This window comes from Pseudoliparis swirei, chromosome 8 (genome assembly GCF_029220125.1).
Source record: "Pseudoliparis swirei isolate HS2019 ecotype Mariana Trench chromosome 8, NWPU_hadal_v1, whole genome shotgun sequence".
NCBI lineage: Eukaryota > Metazoa > Chordata > Actinopteri > Perciformes > Liparidae > Pseudoliparis > Pseudoliparis swirei.
In genome coordinates this window covers 5,878,024-5,905,197 of record NC_079395.1, presented here as the reverse complement: position 1 = coordinate 5,905,197, position 27,174 = coordinate 5,878,024, and the positions used below count along the sequence as shown (strand labels likewise).

The 27,174-nt window shown below is 45.1% G+C and overlaps 1 protein-coding gene across 1 annotated transcript; it reads right to left on the bottom strand.

Annotated features, from left to right (window-relative positions):
- Positions 1-2,774: 2,774 nt before the first annotated feature.
- Positions 2,775-22,742, bottom strand: wnt9a (wingless-type MMTV integration site family, member 9A). The gene is made up of 4 exons (XM_056421319.1): positions 22,589-22,742; positions 10,352-10,611; positions 9,793-10,055; positions 2,775-7,091 (listed from the first exon to the last, which is right to left on the bottom strand). Exons 1-4 carry the CDS (start codon positions 22,678-22,680, stop codon positions 6,558-6,560), a joined length of 1,149 nt encoding a protein of 382 aa, XP_056277294.1. The 5' UTR covers positions 22,681-22,742; the 3' UTR covers positions 2,775-6,557.
- Positions 22,743-27,174: the final 4,432 nt, after the last annotated feature.

The following is a 27,174-nucleotide window of genomic DNA, read 5'->3' as shown; positions in this document are numbered from 1 at the left end:
GATGTGTTCATTTTAAAGTCAAAAGCATCAATCTGGTGCAGTTTGAGGCTAGAATATATGACAAACGTTGGGTTATTATAAACAATATAATCATGAACACATTGATTTTATAGATATGATCAGTGGTCCCCAAACTAAGGCCAAATGAACAATACCAGAGACGCATTACGATTTTTTCTTCAGTCTGGCCACGCAAATCCTAGACTAGCCCCTGTCAAATAGAACGTTTGAAGATCCCTGAAAGGGTTATTAATATTTGGTTATGTGTGGCTTTCTGGAAAACAATAAACGTTTACATTTGGGCACCCCTGCGAACGTCACACTTTTTCTGTTACAAACTGACCCCGGCCTCAATCAAAGAAGGGAAAAGTTATGTGGCCCTCACAGGAAAAAGTTTGGGGACCCCTGGATATGATAATAACACGGCAAAAGTCACACCCACAAAGCACGTTGAGCAATATGGAGTCTGTGTTTCATGACTGGTCAGACCTAGACTGTGGTGGGCTGGACGTCATTTCTCTTTTTTTTCATTTGAATTAGGCAACACATTATGAGTGGACAAAGGTACAACATGTGAGACGTGATAGGCTCGGACATATCGCCAAGCTTCTATCAGCGTAATACCTGGTTAAACACCTTAAAGGGGGCGGGACCAAAAATCTCTTAAAACGTAGGATCTAGATGTCGGATGAATAACATGCAGGAGTTTAAAAGTGGAGCCGAACAATATGGCTTATAACGTATTCACGATAGAGCCTCTGACTGACGAACACAATGCAGACGCAGGTGTATAGTCATCCACCTATCACGAGAGAAGGTATCGACTTCTCCTCTTTCTCGTGGCTAGAAAGCAAATAAGCGTGATTCCCAAAAAAAGGCCTTTTCAGTTATTTTTGTTTGTTGCCACGATAGTTTCTGTGTTACTGACTCTGTATTTGCAGCGATGCGTTTGATGCCGTGCAATCTGCAGCCAGCACAACGAGACCCCAACCAGCGCTCCTCAGCAAATCCTCCACAAGGCAGCACTCCTACTTCCTGTACAGTGGGGGGGTGACGCCGGAATAACAAAATCCTCCAGTTGGAGAACGACGTCACATATCCACTCACACTCTCCGCCTGGCAGCCACGTGCATGTCCGAGTGGACCGGGAGGATGAGAGTGAGAACGGAAGGTAGTTAAGAGGAGGAGGAGGAGGAGGAGGTTTGGTGGGGGGGTCAAGCTTGATTTTTTTCTCTACCTTGTTCTTACATTTATTCACCACGTGCTTTAGTTGGACCCACTTCCTCCACGGCAGCAGCTGTCTAAACGTTGTCGGATTACAGCGCACCGCAAACGTTACAACTCCTATTAGAGCCTGGTACCGGGGGCAGGAAGTCAGGAGTCCAGCAAGCGGGGGACATTAAAGCCTCTCGGTTTCTCAGAGCACCAGCAGCTTAGGACCCAGGGGAGGAATCGCTAACACCAATAGGGTGCCACTCCCGCGCTGCTAATTTCAGTACACGTGTTAGGGATACCGAGGGCTTTCCCACTGATGTTTTAGGTATTAGAACAGACACACTCCGTAATTGTGCGTTGTTGAAGTTCCTATTCGCGGCCCGGGATCACGAAGCCCGGATTACTCTCGCTTCGGGGTCCGTAAGATGAGGCAACAAGGTATTTTGCAAAGATTGTTGAGAGAGAAAACTCCCAGAAATCTCCGCTCATCTGCTGAGGGGAATAGGTTCCCGTTGAAACAATATCAGGCCAGCGGGGTAATGCTCCGACACACACACACACACGTAGGTCCGAACGCCGCGAACCCGAATCCGAAATGTTTATACCTCGCACTAACGAGTTTCATCGTAACTTTGTTTGACAGTGAAGGGAAAACGTCACTGCCATGGTGGTATATGACAGAGGCCTTGATTACACTAAATCAATAGTAAATGTCATAGCAAAGTGAGGGTGATCCTCCACGTAACTGTGAAAATCCAACAAGTCTGGATCAGATTCCGGTTAACGCGTAACCACAACGATGACGTGTGATTATAGAGAAGGAAGGCGGGGTTTTTTTTTTTTTGCTGCTGTCATTGTTATTCTATCAAAATTTGGGCCGCAGACTTCCTCCCAGCCGGTCCAACCCTGGAAGACGGTGGAGTGGGGGGGAAGTTGGTTTTTTTGTGCCCATTTCTTTACCTGCAAGAAAACTTCTGAATGATAACCGGTCCACAAATGTTTATATCCTGTCCACTCTCAACTCAAAGTCCACTTACTTTGTTTGTTCAGTCACTTCCGGCTCCATCACTTTTAAGTCAACATGAATCGGTGAAAGAATATGTACGTTTCCATGACAACTGGGCAAACGAAACCTGCTGATGAGGGTCGCGTGACGCATTCAGAAGCTCCAGAATAAGTCAGTTAGGTCAGCAGGGATCCGCCCATGTGGGACGGTCACTGCGTCCGCTAAAGCCGGCGAGCTGTTGCAGGTATACTGAATGGAAATGTAGTCTTTCACTAAAAAGGTTCATCACAATAAGACATTGAAATGTGTATTGATCATATTTTATTGTCAGATGAACGCTCTAAAAAAGGCAAATGGTGTTACATCTATACAGATATAAAACTGACTAAAGTAGCAACATCTTAAATGTGAGAAGATGGTGTTTGATAAACGGATTTCAAAGAGTTCTATTAAGCGCGACACATCAGTGCTCCATTACAAACCATTTTAAAATCATGTATTTCAAGTTGATCACCCCATTTAAAGCCACTGAAGAATGAAACAACACGTGAAATAATTTAAAAATTCATTTATTATTTCAGATTTTTTTCGCCTTTGTTATACAAAGATGTTAAATAACTTAAATACATTCTTACCAGTCATTTGTGATCTGTTTATACCTACAAGCTATACACATGAGGTAGAGGAAAATAATTTAGGGTTCCCATAAGACATGAATACGTGAACATGGACAAAGCTCTGCTGGTGTAGTATCATCACAAAGGGCAATACATGGTTGATGTGTGTTTATCTTTGTTTCACAAGCACAGCACGAATCCTAACAAAAAGTACAAGTACATGTAAAGTGATCCAAAGTACAACGGAGTCTACACTGATGCATCGTATGGAGATAACCAACGTCACAAAGTCGATGATACAAAACAGATGAAATCCTCTGAAAAAATATTGTTGATGACTGCAGTCTGGTTTGAATACTGTTTTAAAAATAACAAACGTGTCACGATCGTGCGCATGAATAATAGACTGCTAACGGGGAGTTGATTTCTAGATTTGTCAGGATTCGTTAGCGCTTAAATAACCGAGAACGATGAGATATGACATGAAATATGCTTAAAGTATAAACTGCTTCTCGAAAGCCTCCACCCCAAAAAACAAAACAAAACAAAAAAATAGGAACAAACACCCGAAAAAGAAAAAAACTGAGTAAAAAATACAGGATATAAAATCGATTTTAGACTTTGACGTTATTTACACTAAACACATGCTCATAATATATTTTAAAAATAATTTATATCTTTTGAATTTTCTTTTCTTCTACAAAAACTGAATTTTGTACATGATCCACTGACGGTGAAACAGTGCAGAGCTTTTTGGGGGGGGAATTTGAGAATATGGAACGACTGACATCGAGGAACCAGCCGGCCGCTGCGTCATGGGGGGGGGGGGGGATTTGTAGGCCTATGTACAATCTATAAACAAACAAAAATGCACTTGGTGTGCATTTTGGTATTCCTGTCATGCCTGATTTGAATCTGCTCAATGGTAGAGAACCTCAGTGTGTTTGTGCGTGTGGTGAATGCACATACACACACACACAAGTTGTGGGAAGGTGGCATTTATGCTTCCAGGTCTCAGCATAGCTATTATGGTTTCCGTGTAGCGTGCAAAGTTCTATGTATATGATGTTTTGACCGGTCTTTATTTGGCACGCCTCCTCATATCAAAATGCTCGGAATTCATCTCCTCGACCTTAGAGCTCGCGACGCTGCCGTCGAGGACGGCGCTTTCAACAACAACAAAAAGAGAGTCACGTCTTGTGATAATCATCTTTACAGACTGGACCGTCTGTTCTCGAGGCGAGAGCCTCTGTTCAGGGTGTTTGGCCCCTGCGCTGCGTCGCTGATTACAATCTGTAACCACCTCGTTACAGCAGCTGTGTGTCGGCCTCACATTTCTCATCGCTAACTAATTTCTGTGAGAGTTGAACATGTGCCTCACTTGTTGTCTCTATACACCACAGGAGAAGAAACCTTTTTGCTATTTACAATTCTTTTTTTTTTTTTTTTAAAGAAACAAATCTGAACTGCACTGTATCTATAAATACAGATCTTTAAAAATACTTTATAGGGCTTTTGGGCTTCAGTGCGTGAATGGCGCTATAATACAAAAGCTGGGTCCCTCACTCAGTAGTTAACTCACACCCATCTAAAACAAGGCATCACTTATAGTATATAACATAAAGTTCCCAGAGGCTAAGTACTGGAAATACAATGACATAATATTGTCTGCATTATTTGTGTGTTCAGAGACATTTCTCTGAAAATTAAACCCTTTTTATTTCATGGTTTCTTAAAGCAAATAGATCGACCAGTTACGCTTATTCACTTTCTTTCTGGTAGTTCGATAAGAAGATCAATACCGCTCTTAAATATGTCAAATAAATATGAAACTACAGTGAGCAGCCAGTTAGCGTAGCCTAGCATAGCGACTGGAAACGAGGAACTAAATCTGCCTCCCGGCGTCCCCGAGGCTCACTGATCAGCATCCTGTCGTTCACGTTTCCAGTCTTTATGATAAGCGCATCTAAAACAACTGCAGCCTGAAACATGAGAGCAGTATTAGTAATCTAATTTAAATTGAATAAGCATCAACACGTCAAACTGTTTTTTTTAAACCGTCGTTGCATGGCAGGGTTCAGTATGCTGCATTAATATGAAAAAAAGCTAATTAACCCATGTATTCTCACAATTTCACTGACGTCTGAATGAAGAGACCTGATGTGCAAAACCTCCGATATTTGCATTTAGACATCAATTTGCCGAAACGGTTACGCAAATGTTCGTCTTGTGAAATGTGTTTTATTTTGGCGGGCGAGCCTCGCACATTCATCTTCACTTTTCTGCAGACGCGTCGAGTTAGATCTCAGTCTCGGGTTCCCCCCCCCCCCCCCCCCCGTTCGGTTTGGACCCACCGTGTGTTGAATATGGCTCGATCAAAGTCGTGGCAGCTGAAGAGGAAAAGAAACGACTGGGGAAATAGTAGGGGGCTACATTCCTCCAGTTCTCCACGGTTTTCTTTTTCAACTTCAAAAAAGGTATTAAAAGTTAAACAAACACCCCAAAAAACAACAAAAAAGAAAGAAAAAAATATTTAAGCTCCGCTGAGCTCAAAAACGATTTCTGATGTGAGTCACGGGTCGACCGTTTGCCGGTCAAGTGATCACCTGTTGGTGTTGGCCGTCATCACAAGGCCACTGTCATCTCCAACTTGGATATGATTTGCATTTGCACAATTTCTCTCCTATTGTATCCAAATAGTTATCAGTGGTTTAAGTTATTCCCTGAACTCTGGTTCGCTCAAGGCCGAGAATAGCCTAAACTGACTGGTTTAGTTCTTTACTAAACATCATATTATATTACTACCCCCCAAAAAAAAAGAAAGATTATTTTTCTCCCTGTGAAGGAGAAGTCCCAAAAAGATCTATAAATTATCCACGGCCGGCAGACGGACGCGAGTGTGCTGCTTTCCAAAGGGCCTCGTCGACGTGAATCCGGAAGAGAAAAAAAACGAGCGCGAGCGAGCACACAAACAACAAAACATTTGTGTGGTTAGTGGTTTGTTTTAACATAGTTAGATAAGTGGCTTGTATAATATCATTACAATATAACTGCATTTATGTACATACATATGCAAACACACAATGTGTGTGAGTGTAAATATGTGCGTGTAAAGTAAATGTTACACCCTGTCTTTTTTTTTTTTTTTCCTCTTCTTCTTTTTAGCAGTCTCTGAATATGGTTTTCATTGCCATAAAAGTCGTCATTCGAAATGCCCCCCCCCCCCCCCCCAAACACACACACACAAAGAATGACAAACACACACACACACACAGACACCACTCTTCTTTGACCCCAGAATCCGCTCCGTCGGCGTTGCTGTCCCGTGTGTTTGATCCTCATTCGCTGGACGCTAATCTCTCAGATCTCTTGTGAAAAGATGCAATTGGGAGAAGAAAAAAATCAAAGCTCCTCTCTTCAAGGCAAAAGCTGTGATTATAAAAATATATTTTTTTTAAAGCTTGAGATTTTGTCCCAGTTGTCTGAGAAGTTTTTTTTCAGACACGGAGGGGGGGGGGGGGGTGCAGGACCTCTGAAGCCCAACCCACAGAAGCCCCTCAAAGTGCTCATTGCTCCTCTCTCCGCTCCGACAGCGGAAGCAGAACCTTGTTTGAGAAAACAAAAAACAACCACTCCTCTTCAACAGCGCCATCCACTTTCACTCGCTCCGCTTGATCGTGAGGGGCGGGGGGGGGGGGGGGGGTCGGGGGGTCACCGATTCACCCTTTGCAGGTGTAGACCTCCTCCCTCTGCGTGCACTGCTTGCATTCGACGTAGCAGCACCAGCGCACCTGGCACTGGCAGGGCCGGGTCACCTCCCGGCTCTGAGTGTTGTGGCCTCGCCCGCAGCAGATGGCGTCGCAGTTCTTGTCCTTGTAGCACTTGCGGGCCGCCGTGCCCGGCGAGTACTTGCTGGGTCGACAGAAACTGGGCGAGTCCTCGATGTGCAGCAGGTCCATCGTGCGAGGGATCTGATCGCTCGGGCCGGGCAGAGGCTGCTGCTGTGGTGGTAGCTGCTGCTGTTGTTGTTGTTGTTGTTGCGGCTGCTGCTGCTGGCTCCGGCCCGTAGAGATCTCGCCCTCCCCCGTGGCCTCGTTGGTGGAGCTGCCGACCTTAACGGAGGTCTCGTAGCGCTGCTTCAGCTGCTTGCCGATCTCGTGGAAGGGCTGCAGCTGCCTCCAGCAGGTCTGCACGGTGCAGGAGCCGGAGACGCCGTGGCACTTGCAAGTGGTCTCCACTCCGGCCTTGATTACCTGGGTTTCGGAGACAAATGAGGTAGCGTTAAGGAATGCGACGAAAGCGACGTCATTTCATGAGCCTTTTGTTTCGGAAGCAGCGTTTTTTCAAAAGAGCTAAATCAACCCAAATGTGCACTCCATTAGGGTGGAGAGCAGAGGTTAGAGAGGAATGTAAAGGCATTGTGGCAAATTAGTGAATTCTCTTTTGATATCGCAATACAAGGGGAAAAACTGAGGCTTCACATATTGCATGTGAACTATAATTAACATAATGTAGAAAGAAAACAGTATTGCACTGTGCCTGAGAATGAAAAGAGCAAAAGACTGTTTTCTTTTATTGATAACCACGGACGACATTTTGATTAAACGCCAAAACTTATGATGATAATTGCGGGAAGGACATTGCTTCATGAAGGACTCGCAAACAGACTTTGGAAAGAAAGAGACTGATTCTTTTCCCTTTTACACTAAATGTGATTACTAAACCGAGAGTTGATGAATCCAATCTTCTAGTGCTGTAATTATGTCCCTGAGTTTATTATTCAGATAATAAATCATGAAAAACAGTTGGAAGGAGACAGTCTGGATTCATAAAAATCGTAGAACTGCGAGTGAAACATGGAGATCGTCCGCAAAAGTGACCACAAAGTCGTTATTTTATTGCTACTTGACCTCTTGGAAGTCCGCGAAAATTCACTTTGACATCAACCACCAAATTAAAGCAGTGTGTGTGTGTTTGAAAATCAATGACAATAACACATTGTCTTAGAGTTTGGATAGCATCTACAGTTCTTTTCTCAGACTGCGAAAGAGATCGGGGGAACAGGAAGAGCATATTCATCACACCAGCAGGTCAAGAACATTTTTGATAGGTCAGCTTTTTAAATGTCGGGGGGATGCAGAGGCTAGCACATTCCAGCTCCGGCCTCCGTGTGGGAATTCACCCCCGAACAACCGCGGTGAACCTCACTGCATGTGCGAATCACCAGAAAAGGGAGAAGAAGAAGAAGAGAGCAAAAAACAATGTTGTAAATCTTTTATCACAAATGAAATCTCCTGAGAATTGGATTGCCGAGAGCCAAGCTGAAAAGGAAGAGCCTGAGTCGGCCTTCTGGGAGCGTTTCTTGTGTCTGCTAACATTTGGGAAGTGTGCTTCTGCTATTATTCATTTTTTTTTTTTTAACCGAGATGAAAATGACTCCAATATGAAAAAAGCTGAGTGAAAGAAACGTGTTCCAGAGGTTGAGTTTGCTTTGGCCGGACTGATTAAAACCATTTCTTATTTCTTTATCTTACTATTAAAAACACTTCCAAGATGAAAAAACAATATTTGCTAACCACAAACAGGCTCTGAATTGTGCCAGAGCACAAATGTGAGATGCTGCTTATCTAATCTGAGGGGAGAACGACAAATATTGACTAATGAGCACTTTCATATTCCCCCAAATGTACAGTGGCAATTGCTTCAGTCACTCAACACAATTTTTACAATGCTTTCACCCTCCCAAAAATGCCCCGTGTATAACTCTATCAAACTCCTTCTATTGCGGACATATTAAATTCCTATTTGGTCATTCTAGTGTGATCTAGTGAGTTCTTTCAGCCAGTCATTTACCAGCGCTGTAATGTTTAAACTCGAGCATCACAAAAGCAAAAGATATGGCGGTGCAGTCGGGAGCGATGACTTGGCACTTCACGCCGCTGTGTGTGTGTGTGTGTGTGTGTGTGTGTGTGTCTGATTGCGCTCGGCCTCTGTTGCCTTCTCACAGCGTTCCCACCGGGTACCGGATTCAAGTGAGGATTCTTTTTGAATACTTCAAATGAACTTTGACCTCATTCCTTCTTGACGAGTGCATCCTGGTTGCTGTCATGGGTCAAAGGAACTGATGCTGAATCCCAAATAAATGAAGTTTTTTGACTGTTCGATCCCTACTATATGACATTAAGTTCTTTTGTGGGGGGGGGGGGGGGGGGGCTTTCAGATTCTTGTAATTATTATGTAAACATACTATAACATTATTATCCTAATATATTTCTTCTTCTTTTGAATGAACCTCCCTTAAGTTCAACATCCCTGATGAATCACGCTTTAATGTTCCAGACGAATTATGAGCTGGTGAAATACTGTTTGCTGTCAAAGTCACAGATAAACTGGAGTGGAGAAGGGAACGTCATCGGTTGCTCTCCGGAAGGTTTCTTCCCTTTTTTTCCCAGAGAAAGATTTTTTTTTCCTTCCAGTTTTTCCTGCTCCGATGCGAGGTCCCGGGACGGGGATGTCGTATGTGTACAGATCGTAAAAGCCCAATGGAGGTAAATTTGTAATTCTGGGCTACACAAAATAAACTGAATCGACTTGAAAAGGCCATTCCAACAATTAAGTAGTGCACTCCCGGGAAGTTGTGGGACTCGAGAGATGGATTAAAGCAAGAACTCTCAAAATCGATCTGGCAGAGGTCGAGATTCCGACTTTTAGACTCTAGGTTTCGTTTTTCTACGAGATTACACGACATAATTTGCCCCGATTGATGATATAAAGATATCTATTCGAGCAGCCTCAAGTGAAAGTAATATCACTTCAGTTATTGTTTCAGTTCCAGTAAGCCCCCTCCAGCCTCGGAAGACATTATGTAACTATTTTTACAGGCCGAGCGTTACCTCCCATTACTCTGATGCGTAAAATAACAGAATAAAAACATGTCCGTCTTCTCACTCGTACCTTCATGCCCACGTTCGTGTTGTGCATGTCCACGCGTGCACGCAGGTCCTTGTTGGAGCGTTTGCCCAGGAAGTCCTTGGCGAACTTGTTTGCGTATTTGAGGTTGTCCCCGCAGCCCCCCCACTGCCACGCCTTGCGGTTCTCCAGGTCCGGGGCCTCGTCGCACGTGCAGCGCTCCATGCGCCCCGCGCTGCACGCTTTGGCCATCGCGTGGGTCAGGCCCGCCGAGGAGATGGCGTACAAGAAGGCCGTCTCTTTAAATCCTTTAGAAGAAGAAGAAGAAAAAAAAGAAGCATATTGGAGAGTGACGAATGAGAGGCGGGTTTAAAAGAGTTTCGTGCACAATCCATCAATCAAAGTGCTCTCTTTTTAATTACACGTTTCATTTAAAAGCGCCGTTTCAGTCGTCGTCAGTGTGCAATATCGAAATGATTGGGAGCAATTTGATTGCCTCTCAGCAGCTCTCGACATGGTCTCGACTCGGCATAACTCAACTAGATGATGCTTGTCTGCTTCTGTATTCACACTCTGGATGGCATAGGGAGGAAAAAAAACATACCTCTTTTTAATATGTTGGCTCGGTGGCGCCCCTCCAAGGTGCAGTTCCACCTCTCAAAGCGGAATTGGTACTGGCATTCTAGGGCGCTCATGGTGATGGCCTCTCTCAGGGTCTCCGCCACGCCCGGGTCTCGTCGGCACATCCGGCGCTGCTTCTTCTCCAGCTTGAGCCGGTCGCACAGCTTGTAGTGGGCCCGGCCCACGTTCTCCTCCGGCAGAGAGTTCAGCGGCAGGATGGACAACGGCTCATTCCCCGTCAACCTAGACGAGAAGAGAGATCACACGGACGCAGTCGGGGGTCAGTCGAAACACCCCCGGCACGGCGAGCGGATTCATCTCGATGGCGGCTTCCAATAAGAGTTGCAAAAGATATACAACACAAACAGCACAGGAAGCCCAGCCGGGTGCGTAGAACGCTCCAGAGCGTGGTTAATGTTCAAATGAATTCAGCTGTTCGGTGGTTAATGTTCAGGGGAAATTCAACATTTGCTGGAGATTGAGATCAACCTCCAGCACAGGCGTGTCCGTGCGGAGAGCAAATTCTCTGCAGAGGTGGAAGAGTTCTTTTTGTTCTTCTGGAAGAAGTTCCCCGACAGCACTCGGTCCACATTTTTTATTTATTTTTAGACCTCACGCGCTAATCACGTCCCAGCGCCGGCGTCTCGCCGCCTTCGGTATCGAGAATTTCAGATCGGAGATTATAGTTTTTGTCGACGTAATATAGAGCTCGACCGGCGTGGGGGACACGTTTTTTTTTTTAAACGACGGCATGCGGTGAACTTGACAGTCACACCGCATGCATGTGAAACAGTAGCCAGCAGAGACTTGGTTTAATATTTATATCATAACCTGAGGAGGGGGGGCTCACAGCAGCGTTGTACATTTAAAACATGATATCACAGAGCGGGATTTACACTCTCGTTATAGCAGAGCCTGTAACAAAAGTCCAGCATTCAGCGACGTTAAAGCTGCGATCCACGTGAAATATAACAAGCAGCGGCTTCGGTTCTAAACACGGGATGGAGAACATGTGGTAGACTCGCGCTCCTCTCGTCCGTTTATTTAAGGGAGGCGTATATAAAAACACACAAAGCGAAGGACTGCCACATAGCTGGCGAAACCGACGACCAGCGTTCTGAGGTCGTGATGGGGAGAGCAGGGCATTACTTTCATAAACACACACAGGGGACACGACTGTCAGCCTGTGACCATTTTGGTCGCACCGACTGACAGGATTGGCACCGTGGGTGTTCATTATGTGGAATTCCTGGCCTCCCTTACACCCTTAAAGTGAAACTGAAGAATAACTGGATTTACAGAACTCGCAAAACCGCGAGTCCTCTGGCCGACGGGCCAGCGGGGGGATGGACGTGGGACATTTCAGGAAAACTTTTGAGCATCGAGTGACACCTCGAAGCAACGATTTCCGACTTTTTGCTTCGAGAAGTGTTCAATTTTCTTTGTTTTTGGTCAGATTTTTACAAAGGTTCAAGAACCAAGTTTTGCTAATGAATGTCGCAATCAGATATCACATATTTTACCCTTGGGGTCAATTTGACCCCAGCAATTAAAACCTCCAGAAAATTATTTGAATTAATATTGTTTCCCAAGTTTAAGTGTGAGGTACTTTATGTTTGTTTGTTGACTACCTAAATAGCCCTTTAAATATATATAAAAAGTTGATATTTCTTATATGTTTGACAGTGAAAAACAGCCTGGGTCAAATTGACCCCAAAGAACACCGACATTAAACATTGAATGGGGTCAAATTGACCCTAAGGTAACAGGAGGGTTAATAGAACAGACGTGTTGATCGGCGATCTTCACGACATCCATTTCGGACTCCATCGCCGTTTTTCAGGGAAGATCCTGTCGCCGCTCGTATCCACGCTGGCCTCCAGCAGAAGGTCACGGCAGTGGGATTTGTTTAAATAAGTCCAAATATTCCCCCTGGAGTGTGAGTTTCACACCGATGGACTTAATAGTTCACACATGGGATACGATATTGTCTTTACGACGCGTTCAGGTTCTGGCGGTCAAATCAGAAAAAGGAGGCGTCGGGATTTGCTTTCAGATTGGGTCAAATTCCTTTTTTTTTTTTTTGGTGTTTGCCTTTCCCCCGAAAACTTGTCTGACAGCTATGGATTTTTCAAATGGAAACCTGGCAAGCTGGGTCTTGACAAGAGATTGCTCTCCCGACACTTAGAGAGTAAAAGCATGCATGGTTTGAGGCGCACCGAGCGAAGCATGCACAATGCCGGAGAACCGTCTCGCTGGGAATAACATCTTCCTCGTATTTGTTTTGATTAAATTTTTTTTTTTGTGCACCACGCTGACATCGCCAAGGAAACGTATTCAAAAGTGCCCAAACTAACAAATCCAGCTGACCCCGGCATGTTACCGTATGACTGACAACTGTTCCACAACATTTTATGGCGAGCAGTCGGAGGGGGGGGGGGGGATTGAATGTTGGCGCCACGTGGAATACCTAAATCCATTTGAAAAAACAGTGGGGAATTAAAAATGTGACATATTAGATACTGACAGCGCACCAGGAAGCGGTTTCCTCCTGCACATGCCTGGAACTTTAAAAAGATGAGCTCCGACCAACAAATGTTGTTCTAATTTTACTCATCGCCGACATGACTCGCTGCATTGCTCGGTACGGCATGCATATAGTAACGCGTATCAGCTTCAGATCTTTCCCAGAAGCCCACATGCCGAAACACATGCCAATACAAGAGAGCGTTGGAGTGACAGGCCTCAACGTCTGCCTGTCTGAGACGGAGAGATGGTGTGAGCGGAGCTGGAGGGAGGCCAAAGATGACACGACGCCGATCTCAGCGATATTGTCTCTGTGGCTTTTTATTTTTTTACACAAAGGCATATTTCTACCTAGCGACAGAGACAGCCGGGAGGCGGAGGGGAGACGACGCGCCACGTCTCCAGAGGCAAAAAGCTACCGGCTATATGGTCAAATAGTATCGCAGATGTAAAATATCATTCCATTTTTTTCCCCGGTCTTATCAATCGTTCTTCTTTTTTTTAATGCGGTTTTGGGTGTTTTGATTTTTGAAAAGAACAAACTCATTCAACTCACGGAGAGGAGAAAAAAGAATTGGAAAAGAGCTCAGTGGCTGAATCACACACGGATTCATTACAATTGTGAATTTGAAATATTCAGCAAAAATGAAAGAAAAAAAATTATATAAATAAAATATTTTTATTTCCCATTCATTTTCTGGAGATTGACTTGATATATAATCAAATAACCTTTCCAATACATCCAAAATCATAAAGAAAATGTTTCACAACATCGAATAACTGATAACTATAAAGCACTGAATTTATATTACCATTAATAAACCTTAGGATTACAACTCATAAAAAGCCATATAAAGAGGGCCTGAGAAGGCATTTAATGTAGAATACAGCTGCTTCCCACGACGCACATTTAAAGTAAAGTAAGTGAAGCTCGCAGTATCTCCGCAACATTGCATAACATGGAACATGCGTCTGCGTTTCAACATCATGGACCATTTTCTGCCGGTGTTTTTGTTAGAGATGTTGTTTGAGGAGTCGTCACAGCAACACCAATGACACGTGGAATATAACACCAACATATAAAACTCATTGTTATCCTATGTGAGGTGGGATTCTTGCTGATGTTTGCTCAGCTTTGCTTTTTCCATTCACACACACACACACACTCGCTTCTACACACTGCAGTCGCAGACATCACTGACCAACTCTCACGCTGCTCCGCCTCCACCGCCTCTCGCTTAGTAACACCGGAGTTGGTTCAGTCCTCTCTCTCTCTACCTGTCGCCACCTGCCATTCCCCGTGACATGTACTTTCTGTACATTGTCCAATGCAAACTGCTGGTCTCACACTGCGGAGCCCCAGAGTCGATCCCTCCAGGAAATCATTGACGAGCACTAAACTTTGCCATCATCGCTCCCTCTCCGGCTTTACGTTACAGCCCTGGAAGTGACGCCCAGCTGGTAATCCAGCTCCTATTCACTGGTTGGGTTTGTAAGGCGTTAAGTAACAATACTTAAAATCCTAGATGTTTTTATTTATTCGCACAATAAGAAAAACGGTGTAAATGTAACAAGATGAGAAAAGAAACCCAAAGGGCTTATACAAGGTTCTCACCTAAAGTAATAAACAAGTATAAAGTTAAACCATACATAAAGACACGATAAACAAGTACCTTGTCCTATGGTCCTGTGGATTCAAACGCCAACATGTATATCGATAACAATACATGTCATCAACAAATACAAAACACTATGTACATGATGGCTCAGTCTTGATTCACCAGGCTGGCCCTTAATCTATGATGAAGATGAGAAGTTAGCAACACACATGCCAATTATTTCCTTTTCAGAAGCTGAAGCAGTGCCAAAATAATACATGTATTTATTACAATGTAATCACAGCTGGAGCATCCAATGAAATGATAATATATATATATAAATTTGTTCTTTTTTTATTTTTATATATATATATATATATAAGAGAATTTGATCTTATCACAGATATATTGGGACATGAAAACATTATTTAAATGAAAAATATCCCTTAAGTACATTTCATTAAAAATAAATAAAACACAGTATCCTAATTAAAGCTGTTTTACTGCTGTGCCTTTAAAAAATAGCTGATATATCATAGATTATGTCCCTGTGTGGATCAGAGATGTGTGCAACTTCTGCAGACATTCACTTACAACAGTAATATCTTCAAGATATTAATATTATCTTATGTCAAGATCAATAGATTTCAAAGACGCTCATTGGTGCTCCAACTGCTGAAAACTAGCACATGTTGCCAAAGCAAAACATATTTCCGGTCCAGATCTTCAAATCTGGCGATAATCTTTTGCCCGTTTGTCGTGTTCACACCTCAACTAGTGGCCAAGTTTAGTTACCGTATAACACTGTGCGTGTGCGTGTGCGTGTGCGTACATGCACTTACTACCTTAAGTCAACACCGCTGAACGCGCCCAGGCAGAGAAAATGCACAAAAGCCACAGCTTCTCCATCAGCCTGAACTTGCAGGTTGTGTGGTCTGGTGTCTCCTAGATCACAATTTACACCCCCTCCTTGCCTCCCCCCCCCCTCTTCCTTCTCGTCCTCCCCTTTTCCCCCCTTTTTCCAAACTTCCCCTATTCCCACCGGTCAATTACTCTAAACGAATGCCAATCATTCCCCCCAGCTGTTGGCTCAAAACAAAGCCTCCCGTAGACAAAACCAGCGCCGTCTCTCTGAGCCGAACCACCACCAGACAATGACAGACGTGGCCATGTGTCCCGGAAAAAACATTTTTCAGCTGTCACGAAGACGAGCGACCACGCTCACCTGATAATAATCTGTGCATTTTCTTCTTGAAAAAATCAAACATTGACTTTTAAACCAAAGCCAGTGCTGATCTCCTTTTTTTTTCTCTCGTTCACTTTTTTCTGTGCGTGTGCTTTTTCTCAGAAATGTTGGATGAACTTCAGACCACCCTGCCCAAGTCCCATCTGGTGTATCACGGCCAGGCCAATGCCAGAGGTTGTAGGAATGTGTGTGTGTGTGTGTGTGTGTGGTGCTTTTCCTCCGACCCACTCCGACTATCGCTGACGATGCGCTCCGCAGCTTGAACTTGAATAATTGAAGAAAACATGAATCGGTGTCGAGTGACTCTCTGGTTCAGGGGAGTCTCCGGGATATTGACAGTTTATAAGAGACAAAAATCTTGCACTGAACTCAGATATTTTCTCCCCAGTGGCCAAAATGACACTGACCTCCTCCTCCCGCCCCTCCCCCACCACCCCGAGTCATCAAAGTCAGAAATAGGGGAAAGAGTAAACGATTACGTACGAGGCCGAGATAAGATGAGTCACCGGTTGAAAGCAGCGGGTGTCGTGACTGCTCCCAACAAGCTGTGGCTGACACCGTACAGTAACATGACAAACGGCGTGGCACTGGCCGAGGGACTTAGCGAGTCATTATTAGTTGAGTCATGAGCCTTTCTGCATTGTTGGGATGTCATGCGACGTCTACCAGCACTGCCATTTCCAATGTGTGTGTGTGTGTGTGTTGGGGGGGATGTCCGCTATCTTGTATGACTGAACAGGATATGACCCGATGTTATATCATCTGCTGTCCCTTCTGGTCATTTACAACCAGCATAGGCTGAGTCATGCTCCTCCCCAATAGTTGGTTGATTGGGTCAAGTTCCTGTGCATGCACCCTTTCCATATTTATCATGTGCGACGAGGCACATTTTGTTATGCTCAACGTGTTTATCACTCATTTGTATTTGTTCTGCACAAAAAGGCTGCAGCAGAGAAGATATTATTTCTTTTTAATTCATACAAAGGGGGGGGGGCGGAGGGATTTTTTTAATCCACCGCCGGTAGCTGAGAAGTAGGACTGCGGTTGGGGGGGGGGGGAATGGGGGGTGCAGGGCATTGGTCAGAGGTTTAACTGCTATGTGAGAACTCCAGGCTCCTCAGGTCAGCTGCGGCTCAATCATAGTCACTGTGTGACACGCAGCGAGCGTCCGCATGACTCCCCGGTCCTAGCCGACGCCGTGGCACAGAGCGGCCCTGGACCGGCGCACCGAACACACGTCAGGCACGCGCACTCTCAGACACGAGACTCAAGACCGTGGTCATTTTTTAAGGGAGGGAGCAAAAAGCGACCGTAAAGCTGATATGTAAAAGTGTGCAGAGATGTCAGGTTTGCTCATTCCTGTTGCACATGGGCAAAAGAAAGCTAAACTAAGCATGCAAAGTCAAAACCGCAAAACAAAACAATCACTCATGCCTCCGTAACGCCAAGTGGCTATGTTCATTCACAGTTATTTACTCTTACTACTACTACTACTACTGAAAGGCCTGCAGAACTCAAACCCAAAACAAAAAGATTAATTTTATTCAATCTTCAAAATTTAAGCTTCAAGCACTGACAGTCATATCAAAGTCAACGTGTTGTTAATTGGCTTCTGCTGGCAAATATTCCCCAGTAGATTGAGTTTCTGTGCATGTATAAACAGTTCATTCATCGCCTGGAGTGAAAAAGTTTGACTCTTGACATCTGACAGCGGCAACCGGTGGAAAGTCATGCAAATGGGCCCATTTTCAATAAGTAACCAAAGCACCACGAGGTTAATCGCAGCCTTGATCGTCTGCCATGCCCGGGCCCATTCATGTCACTGTACTTCTGGCTGTGTCCATTCTCAGACTAATACTCTTAAATATGCCTTTTGGGGGCAAACCGTAGTCGATTTAATGACACCCATTTGGCAAACACGCACACGTTTTGAGTGGAGTATCTCGGTGCATGTCAGGTCAGGCTTCGATAGGATTGTGTTTACGCAAGATGAACGTCCCGATTAAGTGCAGTTTCAAAAAAAAAAAGGTATGGTCAACTTTCTTTCATCATTTATTCAATTATTAATATTTGCACGTGATCCAAAAACCAGGATTTTCATTTTGGCTGCTGCAGAAAGCCACGTTAAAAAAATTAGACGACACATAACCCAGACATTAGAAATGCACAGATATTCTCCAGAAAAACCAAAGCCTCAAGTGAGGGTTTGTCAATCGTTGCTAATCTTGGCACACGCGTGAAGTGCCATGTCTCTCACATCCCCACAAACCAGGCAGCGAAGAACGCCTGCGGTCAAGGGTGGAAAACACGGGACATAGCGGTCACGCTAACTAGCATCTCATCAATGTCTGACCACCAAAAAGTATCTTGAGCCTATATTAGTTTTCCTGTTTTGCAAATTGCCCACGTCTCCATCTGCAAAGGTCATCATGCGTTACCAACGAGAGCTCTACTGGGACAGTCCTGGTGGGAAAGTCCTTTTTTTTAAATTTTCAAATCAAATAAGTCTTAGCTCAACGTGCTGATGACACGAGCACTGGAAGTCTGTCAGCTTGGATCATGGGAGCATTTTAAAAGCCTTACCAAACATGTAATCTTCCAAAATATTCATGAGAACCATGTTATTACACAGTATGAGCCCCATAACAACCCACAACAACCACCACGGAAACCTATTCAATGAAGAAAGGTGTGTACCGCTCTGCAAAACGCCGTGCATTACTCGGTTTAGAGAAGGCGTGTGACGGAGAGGGGATTTTCTGCAGGTTGACCACAACTCGGCACACGTAGAAGTATTTTCGCACAGACTCTGGCCGCCTTTGCACTTAATTTTTTCCCACTCTCCTACTGTTACTCCGAAGGAGAAAAAAAGGTTACAAAGTGCTGATTGAGGAACCGACCTGCGCTCTCGGAAGGCGCTGCACCGCCCTGTGGCATCCAACCGGCGCAGCAGGCCCTTTCCACGGAGAAAGCAGAGAACCCCCCCCCCGGAAGCGACGCATGGCTTAGCTCAAATCCCTGTGTATCAAACAGAAATATAAAGAAAACAAAAGCACTCTCTTTTTTCCCCTTCTTTTCTCGGAGGCCACGCGGTCCGTTATCTGAGCCTCCGGGTTTTTTTTTTGCGTGATCTCACCGCGCCGCGCGGGTCGCAGCGCCGAAAAATGCTGAGAGAATCCTATCTACTCGGCTCACAGTAAAGTGATACCCTTTTGAGGTGTGGCTGCAGCCACAGGATATCCTATGAAGTTGGGAAATCCCTCTATCGACGGCGCTCCCCGCCCTGCTGCACGTCGGGGCTAATCAGTCCTTTAAGGCCCGGTAATGAGACGCCCGCCACCGCCGTCTGCCAGGCATCGGCGGCCCGAGCCCACGCTAACTCTGCTGCTCCTGATGAGTGGTAATCAGCCAGCGGCTCCCACACAAACCACTGCAGGGGATGCCGGCACGCCACACGCAGGCAGGCAGGCCAGGAGGGGAGAAAAGACGAGGGAACCAAAAGGAAATGTTTACACGGAGCCGCTTAAAAAAAAAAAAAAAAAAAAAAACTTGTAACACATCTGTGCTGCGCTAAAGAAATGCGTCTCCTTTTAAACTTTAAAACAACACTGCTGATTGATGCACAGCAGGAACTAATTCAGGACGCTGATAAAAGCCTTTTTACAGCTGCAAACTGAAAGATCCGATCCATCCCTCCTCCTCCTCCTCCTCCTCCTCCTCACTAAATGTACACACATGCCATTTGTTATCCGGTTGTTTTGGGCATTCCGCCTCACTTAAAATGGAGCGCTGAAAGCAATAATACCATCTGAAAGGGCATCAGCTCGTCTTCAGGAACCGACAGATTCTTTGAGGGTGATTTGAAAAAGCGAGTCGTAGGAACCGCTGCGTTCGCCGCTCCTCCGAACGCCGCGGTGGCCCTCCGTGATTGGTGGATCCCAGCTGCAGCGCCGCGCGAAGCCTTCCTGTATGTGTCGCACGTGAAACTAAATATAAACAAAACTCTTGACTCACTGTTGGGACTCGCATTCTGTTTACAGATAACAAGACCACAGAATGACGTGTTTTTTAATTTTGTTACCAAAATCCAAATTTAAACCGACAGACGTCTCAAGGGGCCCTCCGAGGCCCCCCGGGGGTCCACTGAGCGACAAACACTTCCCCTCCGCCGACAGTTTACACGTCATCTCCTCGCGGCGCTGTAACCCGCGACGTAACGAAAAGCTCGGCGAACGCTACCGATTCGAAAAACTCTCCCGATAACGGACTTAGCAGAACCAGCACCTGCCACAACAGGCTGGGGGGAAGAAAACGAGCGCTCGCATTCTTGCGGCGGAGGATGACAATTTAAGCGGGCGCTCGACTACGCCAGGAATCCCCACCCCACCCTCGGCCCGCGCCGGAGGGATTGTGTTTATGTTACACTTACGCTCCACCGCACTCTGGAAATTGGGTATGCAACATTGACCCTCTATTTTGGGTAAATCAGTACTCAAAGAGGCCCTCGGATGCCTCGTGCACATGGAATATTTATTTGGACAGGTTTGTTGCGAGCGTGGCCCGCGGTCGAAGCCGGAGCGAGGACTGTGCCGGAGTGTCACCGGTGTCGAGTTTCTGGGAAGTCGGCCCGGTCGCAGTTTGTATCGGTGTCACCTGCGCAGCCTCTTTCACTATTGTTTCGTGTTCCTCGGCCGCGGGGCTAAATCATTCACTGACACTCATTCCCATTCCCTCCTCGGCCCGAGCCGCGGAATAATAACTCTGTGGAGTATCGCAATACCACATGTCTCGCTGCACCACACGGGCCACAGATAGAGAGCAGACTGACAGAGGGAATTGAAAACAAGTGCTAACAGAATGAGTACACATGCGTTACCATTAGGGCCGGCGCGAGTGCCAATTTGGCACGTCGGCCTTCTTTTTTTTTGTTCGTACACGCGGCCGTGCCAAAGGCGACGCTGCTGCTTCGGGGAGGGAGGGAGGGGGTGGGGGGGACAGAAACAGAAACAGAGAGCAGGGTTACTTACACGTGTCCCTTCGAGTGCAACTTTGGGAACTGAAACCAAAACGCAGAGACGGAGGCCGGTGCTCGGTGCGTGCTCGTTTACGGCCGATGACGTCTCACTCGGAAAGGGCGGAGATATTTACATCCGACGGAGCTAATATTATTACAGGTGCCGAGCGGCGCGACGAGAGCAGTCGGGTGAAACGCGTCGAGACGACGACGTTTTAACCCGACGTGCGAGGTGGACGACGACAATTTGGGTTAATTCAGACCGTTTGACATCTAGAGTATGACGCGGTACTCCCAACATTGCGTGGGCGTGACACCGCCGTATCGAGAAGAAGGTAGATCCCGTGTCGACGAGTATAACGAGGGCCCTGAGAGGTCACTTCCTGTCCTCTCTTTGCAGATTCACCAGATCAACCAACACTCATGGATCCTGCACAACACTTCCATTCCTGCTATGCATTTGACTCCGCTGGAAAGGCTCCAAGTGTCATCACTCCACAGCCCGTAACGCCATTTGTCTGTGTGTGCGATGTCTGTCCTCACGCCGGTCGACACCGACATTTACAGATACAGAGAAGCACCGAGATCGTGCTCCCGTGTCGTTGGTACGACGTGCCCCCTCGGTACATTTTGTTCTGACAGTTTCCACAAAAAAAACGTCTTCAGTTACAGGTGAAACATGGCCGCCCTCCCATCTGACACGCTGACCTCATTTGAACGACCTTGGCTTCCCTGCAGGGGGTGAATGTTCTTCTGTAACTGAGACAGAAGAAGAAGAAGAAGAAGAAGAGTGCAGTTCATGTGAGGAGGCGAACTGGAATTCAGTGCATTGGTAGGCAGGAGGCGCCGTAAAGTGGAGGTCACAGTGGGCTACACCTTAAAATCCGAAGGCGTTCCCTGGGAACGACTTACTTTGAAATATACACCCGTGTGCTCTTTCTAAATTAAACATTATTGTGTTACGTGACATGATTCATGAAACCTTCGGATTAATTTCCCTAACACGTGTTCCAAGTGTGTTTTTAAAAAAAGTTGATGGAGGCAGCAGAAAATAGGAGAAAGAGAGAGAGAGAGAAGAAGAAAAAAAACCTGCAAGACTTGTGTGATGTTTATGCTGGATGGGGGGAATTATTATTTTTTCTGCCCAAGCTGAGCAGACGTTTCGGCCACCAGATTGCTTTATTGTTACCAGCTGTGGAGTCTGAGGCGAACACGCTCACCTTTCGCTCCGCGGCTGTTTTCAGAGTCGACCCAGGATATGATTTTACAAGTGTTTCAGCAAAAATAATCACTCGATCACTACCTGCCATTCAAAACGAGCCCGGGGTCACTTTACAGTGGGCGCCGGGCGCAATTGTGCCAAGGAAAGAATGGGCTGCGTAAAACGAGCAATAATAATAAAAATAGATGCTGTGGTTACGGGCTTGCTCATAAGATACTCACTGACCGTGCTTGTCACTTTCTTTTTCATATGTTTCTTCATTTTTTTCCCTCCCATTGTCAGCAGCTTCCTGAGGCCAAATCATGTGCAGACAACCTGCTGCAGCCACCAGCTGCGAGGCCGCTGTGCGCTGCGCACCCGCGGGCCAAATGACACCTCGCTGACCCGCACATATCAACGCGACACACACACGTCACACAATCACATCACTTTATGTTGAAAGTCTCGCGCAATAAACTTGGCGTGAAAATAAAAGAAAAGTTGACTTGTGAGTTTGAAGGAGGAGGGGAAAAAAGAAGAAGAGCACTAAAAGTTGTTACCTGCTCTCTTTTTTTTGCATTTCAGGAACCAATCAAATCAATGAGATCAGCATCATTGGACACATCTGTTCTTACCCGAAATAAGCTGCGGCTGGTCCAGGCAAGTTGAGAAGATACACTATGACTGTGAACGATAACCATCCCAGGAGTAGGTGTCCATCCAGCATTTTGCTGCGGCTCCAGGGCAGATCATTTCGTTTCTCCTGAGTAGCTGTGTAAAATCCCTTGTTGAAAGTTCAACACTTCTTATACAGAGAGGAGCTGCGCTGCGCTCCTCCCATCAGCAGAGAGAGAGAGAGGGAGAGGGAGAGAGAGAGAGGGGGTAAGAGAGAGAGAGAGGAATATTATGGCAATGCATACAGAGAGCTGAGTTGATTCACAATTCTCTCTCAGGTCTGAGACAGATAAATCTTCTCGGGTTGTCTTCATTTATACGATTGGAATGACATCTTCTCCTCTGTGGGCGTTTTAAGCACCGGCCCGTCAGTGTTTGTGCAGACTGAGGTCAGTCTGAGCTGGCCTGTATATGATAAAATACTTGTTTACCATCAGTCAATGACAGTTTATTTCCAGAATGGCAAACCCTGAAATTGTATAATCCAGCACAAGGAGGATACAATGTCTCCTAGTCCAGGCACTGAACTGTGTCTACGTGAAGGCCATTTTGGCTTTTTTTTTTAAAGATGTTGTTCGCCAGTTTTTGCATTTTTAAATATATCTTTACTCCACTATTGTGATTAAGCAGCCTTCTCAATGAACGAGGAGTTTCGATGTGAAAACAATCTCAGCGCCGGGCCCGCGTCTGCAGAAGAAGAAGATCGTGTGATTCGAATGAAAGCTCCGCAAATAACTATTTTAACAAAAGAAGTGGATTTTCTCGCCGTTTCCATCGTCAATAATCAACTTTAAATAAGAAGTTTATGACATATTTGGTGGGTTTTTGAGTAAACACCTTTTAGCTGCTCGGCGCCGCGGTTCAGTTGTCGCCATGTTGAGAGCCGAGTGGAGTCAATCCCTCAACCATGCACTGACGTTTGCACCTTCGTACTTTGGTAAGTAGTGCGAGCAAACGAGGGTTATAAATGCAGAATTTCTTCTTCTTTTCTTCATCTTTCATTGATATTTGTACTTACCGTTAAGTGGATTATCTTTTTCCACTTAATTAAGAGGTTTATAGTGCTCTAGACTTTTCCTTACAAGCTACTCCACTCATGTGCTCCATATATTATCACACCTGTGTTGATTGCAGCGGTCAATAATGCATCATACACACCTGAATAGGCGGTCTGTTTAGTAGATTTTGGTTAAAGGTTGTTTGAATATCAGCGATCACTTCTCTTTAACCACGAGTTCACCCGCAGTTCACAGTGAAGAAAGCAAACGTATCCGCAAACATAACTGTCGGCGATTTCGCAAGAGCTAAAGATGAAACCTTTAATCGCTTTGAGAAATATCTTATTGAGCGCCATAAATCAATTGGCAAACTATCAATCATTCTCGCAGGTAATCTGATCGCTTTTTGCAGGCCTGCTCTTGAAAAATATTTACTCTTCCTACGCATTTGATTGCATAAGATTGGGAGATTACCAAAAGGGTTAGTTATTGTCACTGGAAAAGATCAGTTGACGTGCAAACTCACTTGTATTAGAACGTGAAATACAGACGTGAACACGTGATAGAGCAAAGCTTCTAGCAGTGGACTCAAGATGACTAGAATCCATTTCAATGGATCGCTTTAAAAAATAGACTTAAATGGTTAAACCACAGCAATTTCCAGGAATATTTCACCGACCTGACGGGTTTGCTCTCAAGCGTGACAGCCATAACAGTATTACGGATTTGTTGACGGTTGACCTCTTGATTTGAAAATAATATCCACTGACTGCCAGCTGAGAATGTCTTGAGTAAGGGACAACCCTGCTTAACTCCTGTGTAAACACCTTTCAGTAGCTCAACTACCACCTGACATCTTTTGTGTCCCTGCACACACCTTGATTTCTAGGCGAGAGAGGTATCTGAACTTGGGAAGGGTCCAGGTTTTTTTCTCAGCTCCACCTGGGGAGCGCTCCCCGCTCCTGCCAGGATTCGGGATGAAGTCTATTCATTCACAATCTCAAACAATATCCAGCCCGTTCAACCGCGGATCACAAAACAGCCACCGATGGGCCAAGTGGCCTCACGGAGCCAAGTTTCTACTTACTGTGTGTGCTTAAACAAAATAGCCCTTAAGAAATTAGAGATTAAACGTGAGCAAGTTTGATAATTCAGTCGTATTTTTTTCACGTGATACTGGATCTCTTGCGATCGTTCCCATCAACGGATCAACAGTTATTCACCTTTTTCGCATTTGCATTGTGGTGGAACGTTACACAAAAGCAAAAATGTTGTCAATTTGCTGTCTGGTGGAGGGTAATATGAGAAGAGTGATGCTATTGTTATATCTGTCTATTGAATATAGGAGCAGCCAGTGTAACTTAGCATGAAGACTGGAAGCATTGAATCAAAATCCACCTGTCAGCAGCTCTTAAGCTCACTAATTAACAATTAACATCAAATTTTGTCTTACATCCGCCAAAACAAAAGTGTGAAACTTAAACTTGTGGTCATATGCGGGTGCAGTGTCTTCCCAAAGTGAGTCTTTTTGTACGTTAAGGAGATATTGTTGCTTTTTCCTTCTGCTTCCAGCCTTTATGCTAAGCTCGGCTAACCAGCTGCTGGCTGAAGCGTCATGTTCAACAGAGTGCTAGTGATTTACTCATTTAATCCTCTGCAAGAAAGGGGGATAATGTGGCCACAGCGGGCAGAGAGGGTCTTCTTTAAGTCTCAATGTCGGTAGTTTGCTCCCCGGAGGCACACGTTGAAGTGTCCTTGAGCAAGACACTGAACCCCAAGTTTACAGCAGCCCACGGCTCCTGATGCTTCGGATGGATCAAATGTCATCTCTGTGATTATTTAAATCAAGTTTAACATTTAGATGTCAACTTAATATGAATGAAGAGGTCAAGACTGATTTCTAAACACTTCGTAGATATCATTGTGTGCATCTACATGAATAACCTGTGACAATATGTCACGTGCCAGACAGTTTATGACCCATCTGGAGTCTCAGTTGGTTAGCTGGCAAATGCTCAGAGCCCAGAAATATCCCTGCACATAACCCCCAGTAAAATGGAAATAAGTTTTTTACATTTAAAACACACAAAAGAAAAAGCTGCAATATTAGAGTTGCTGGTTGTAAGATTATGTTTGATTCAAACAGAGCTAACTATTAGCTTTTTTTTTAATGAAAATAATTCAACGAAATGCTGCCTAAGCTTTTCCACACGATTCGATAGATAATATACTTGCATAACAGGATTAGTCGAAGCAGTCGCAGCCACGGTTTTACGTCTTGAGAATGAACAGTTTGCATGATTTCACTTTCAGCTCATGCTCAATATCCTTCACATAATTCACACAGGTGAGCACATGAAAGCACAGGAATGCACTTTTTCCTCTCACCATGATAAGCTTGTCAGTCATTCCTAAAGGGCAGTTATTTAAAAGCCTAAAGGCCCCCAGTAAGGGCCGTGCTTCTTAATAACACCTGGTTTTAAGGAGATCAGCGGGAGGGTTTGTCAGTACATGACAAGAATGGACACTAATCCCGAGCAATACCCACTGGTCCTGCGTGTCTCTTGAGTGGGATAATTGTTTCCCACACCCTTCTTAAAACACACTCGCCCCCTCTTCTCAGACCCGGCAACCAAGAAAACACAGCTTGTTTCATCCTGGTGTCGAGGGAACACGGCCATGAGGACAAAAAGTGTGTTATTTGTGTTATTTATTTTCACCAGAGCTCCTATGAGGGTTGAACTGAGGGCTGTCTTAAGTGTTGTATAGGTGGTAGCAGAATTTGTTTGGTAATGGACACTAATCTCTTTAGGCTGATATGTCCCCCTCTCCTGCCGTTGGAGAAACTATACCTTACTCTTTCTCTCTCAGAAAGCTGCATGATGCATTTTAAAATGAGAATGGCGTGGTTCCAATCCGAAAACAGTCGTATCGTCTATCCGTGAGTACGTCACCCTTTAACCCTCCTGTTACCTTAGGGTCAATTTTACCCCATTCAATGTTTAATGTCGGTGTTCTTTCGGATCAATTTGACCCCAGGCTGTTTTTCACTGTCAAACATATAAGAAATATCAACTTTTTTATATATTTAAAGGGCTATTTAGGTAGTCAACAAACAAACATAAAGTACCTCACACTTAAACTTGGAAAACAAGATCAATTTTAATAATTTTCTGGAGGTTTTAATTGCTGGGGTCAAATTGACCCCAAGGATAAAATATGTCAGTAAATATAAAGGTAACAGGAGGGTTAAACATTGAATGGGGTCAAATTGACCCTAAGGTAACAGGAGGGTTAAGAAACGGAGTAGAAAAAGTCGACTTTGTTTCAGCTGCACGTGTGACGAGAAGACTCCATCGAGCTTCAAGTGTTCGTCTGCAGTGTAGCATTTCTTTTTGCAATTAGAAAGAGGTTCCTCGGGGCATTGAGGTCGGTCTGTCTGAGCGCCGGCTATTCAAATGAGATGGAATGTGCTCGGGGACGTTGACGGAGCTTGAGGTATTTCCTTGAAGGCAACTCCTTCAAATAAAATGTCCTCAAATGCATCG

Bases quoted from the DNA above. Each gene is read 5' to 3' on its own strand.
- wnt9a (XM_056421319.1), bottom strand. From the start codon at position 22,680: ATGCTGGATGGACACCTACTCCTGGGATGGTTATCGTTCACAGTCATA. The intron at 10,612-22,588 runs GTAAGAACAGAT...CTTCTCGTCTAG, and splicing joins CCAGCCGCAGCTTATTTCGG to GTTGACGGGGAATGAGCCGT. The intron at 10,056-10,351 runs GTATGTTTTTTT...CTTCTTCTAAAG, and splicing joins AGCCAACATATTAAAAAGAG to GATTTAAAGAGACGGCCTTC.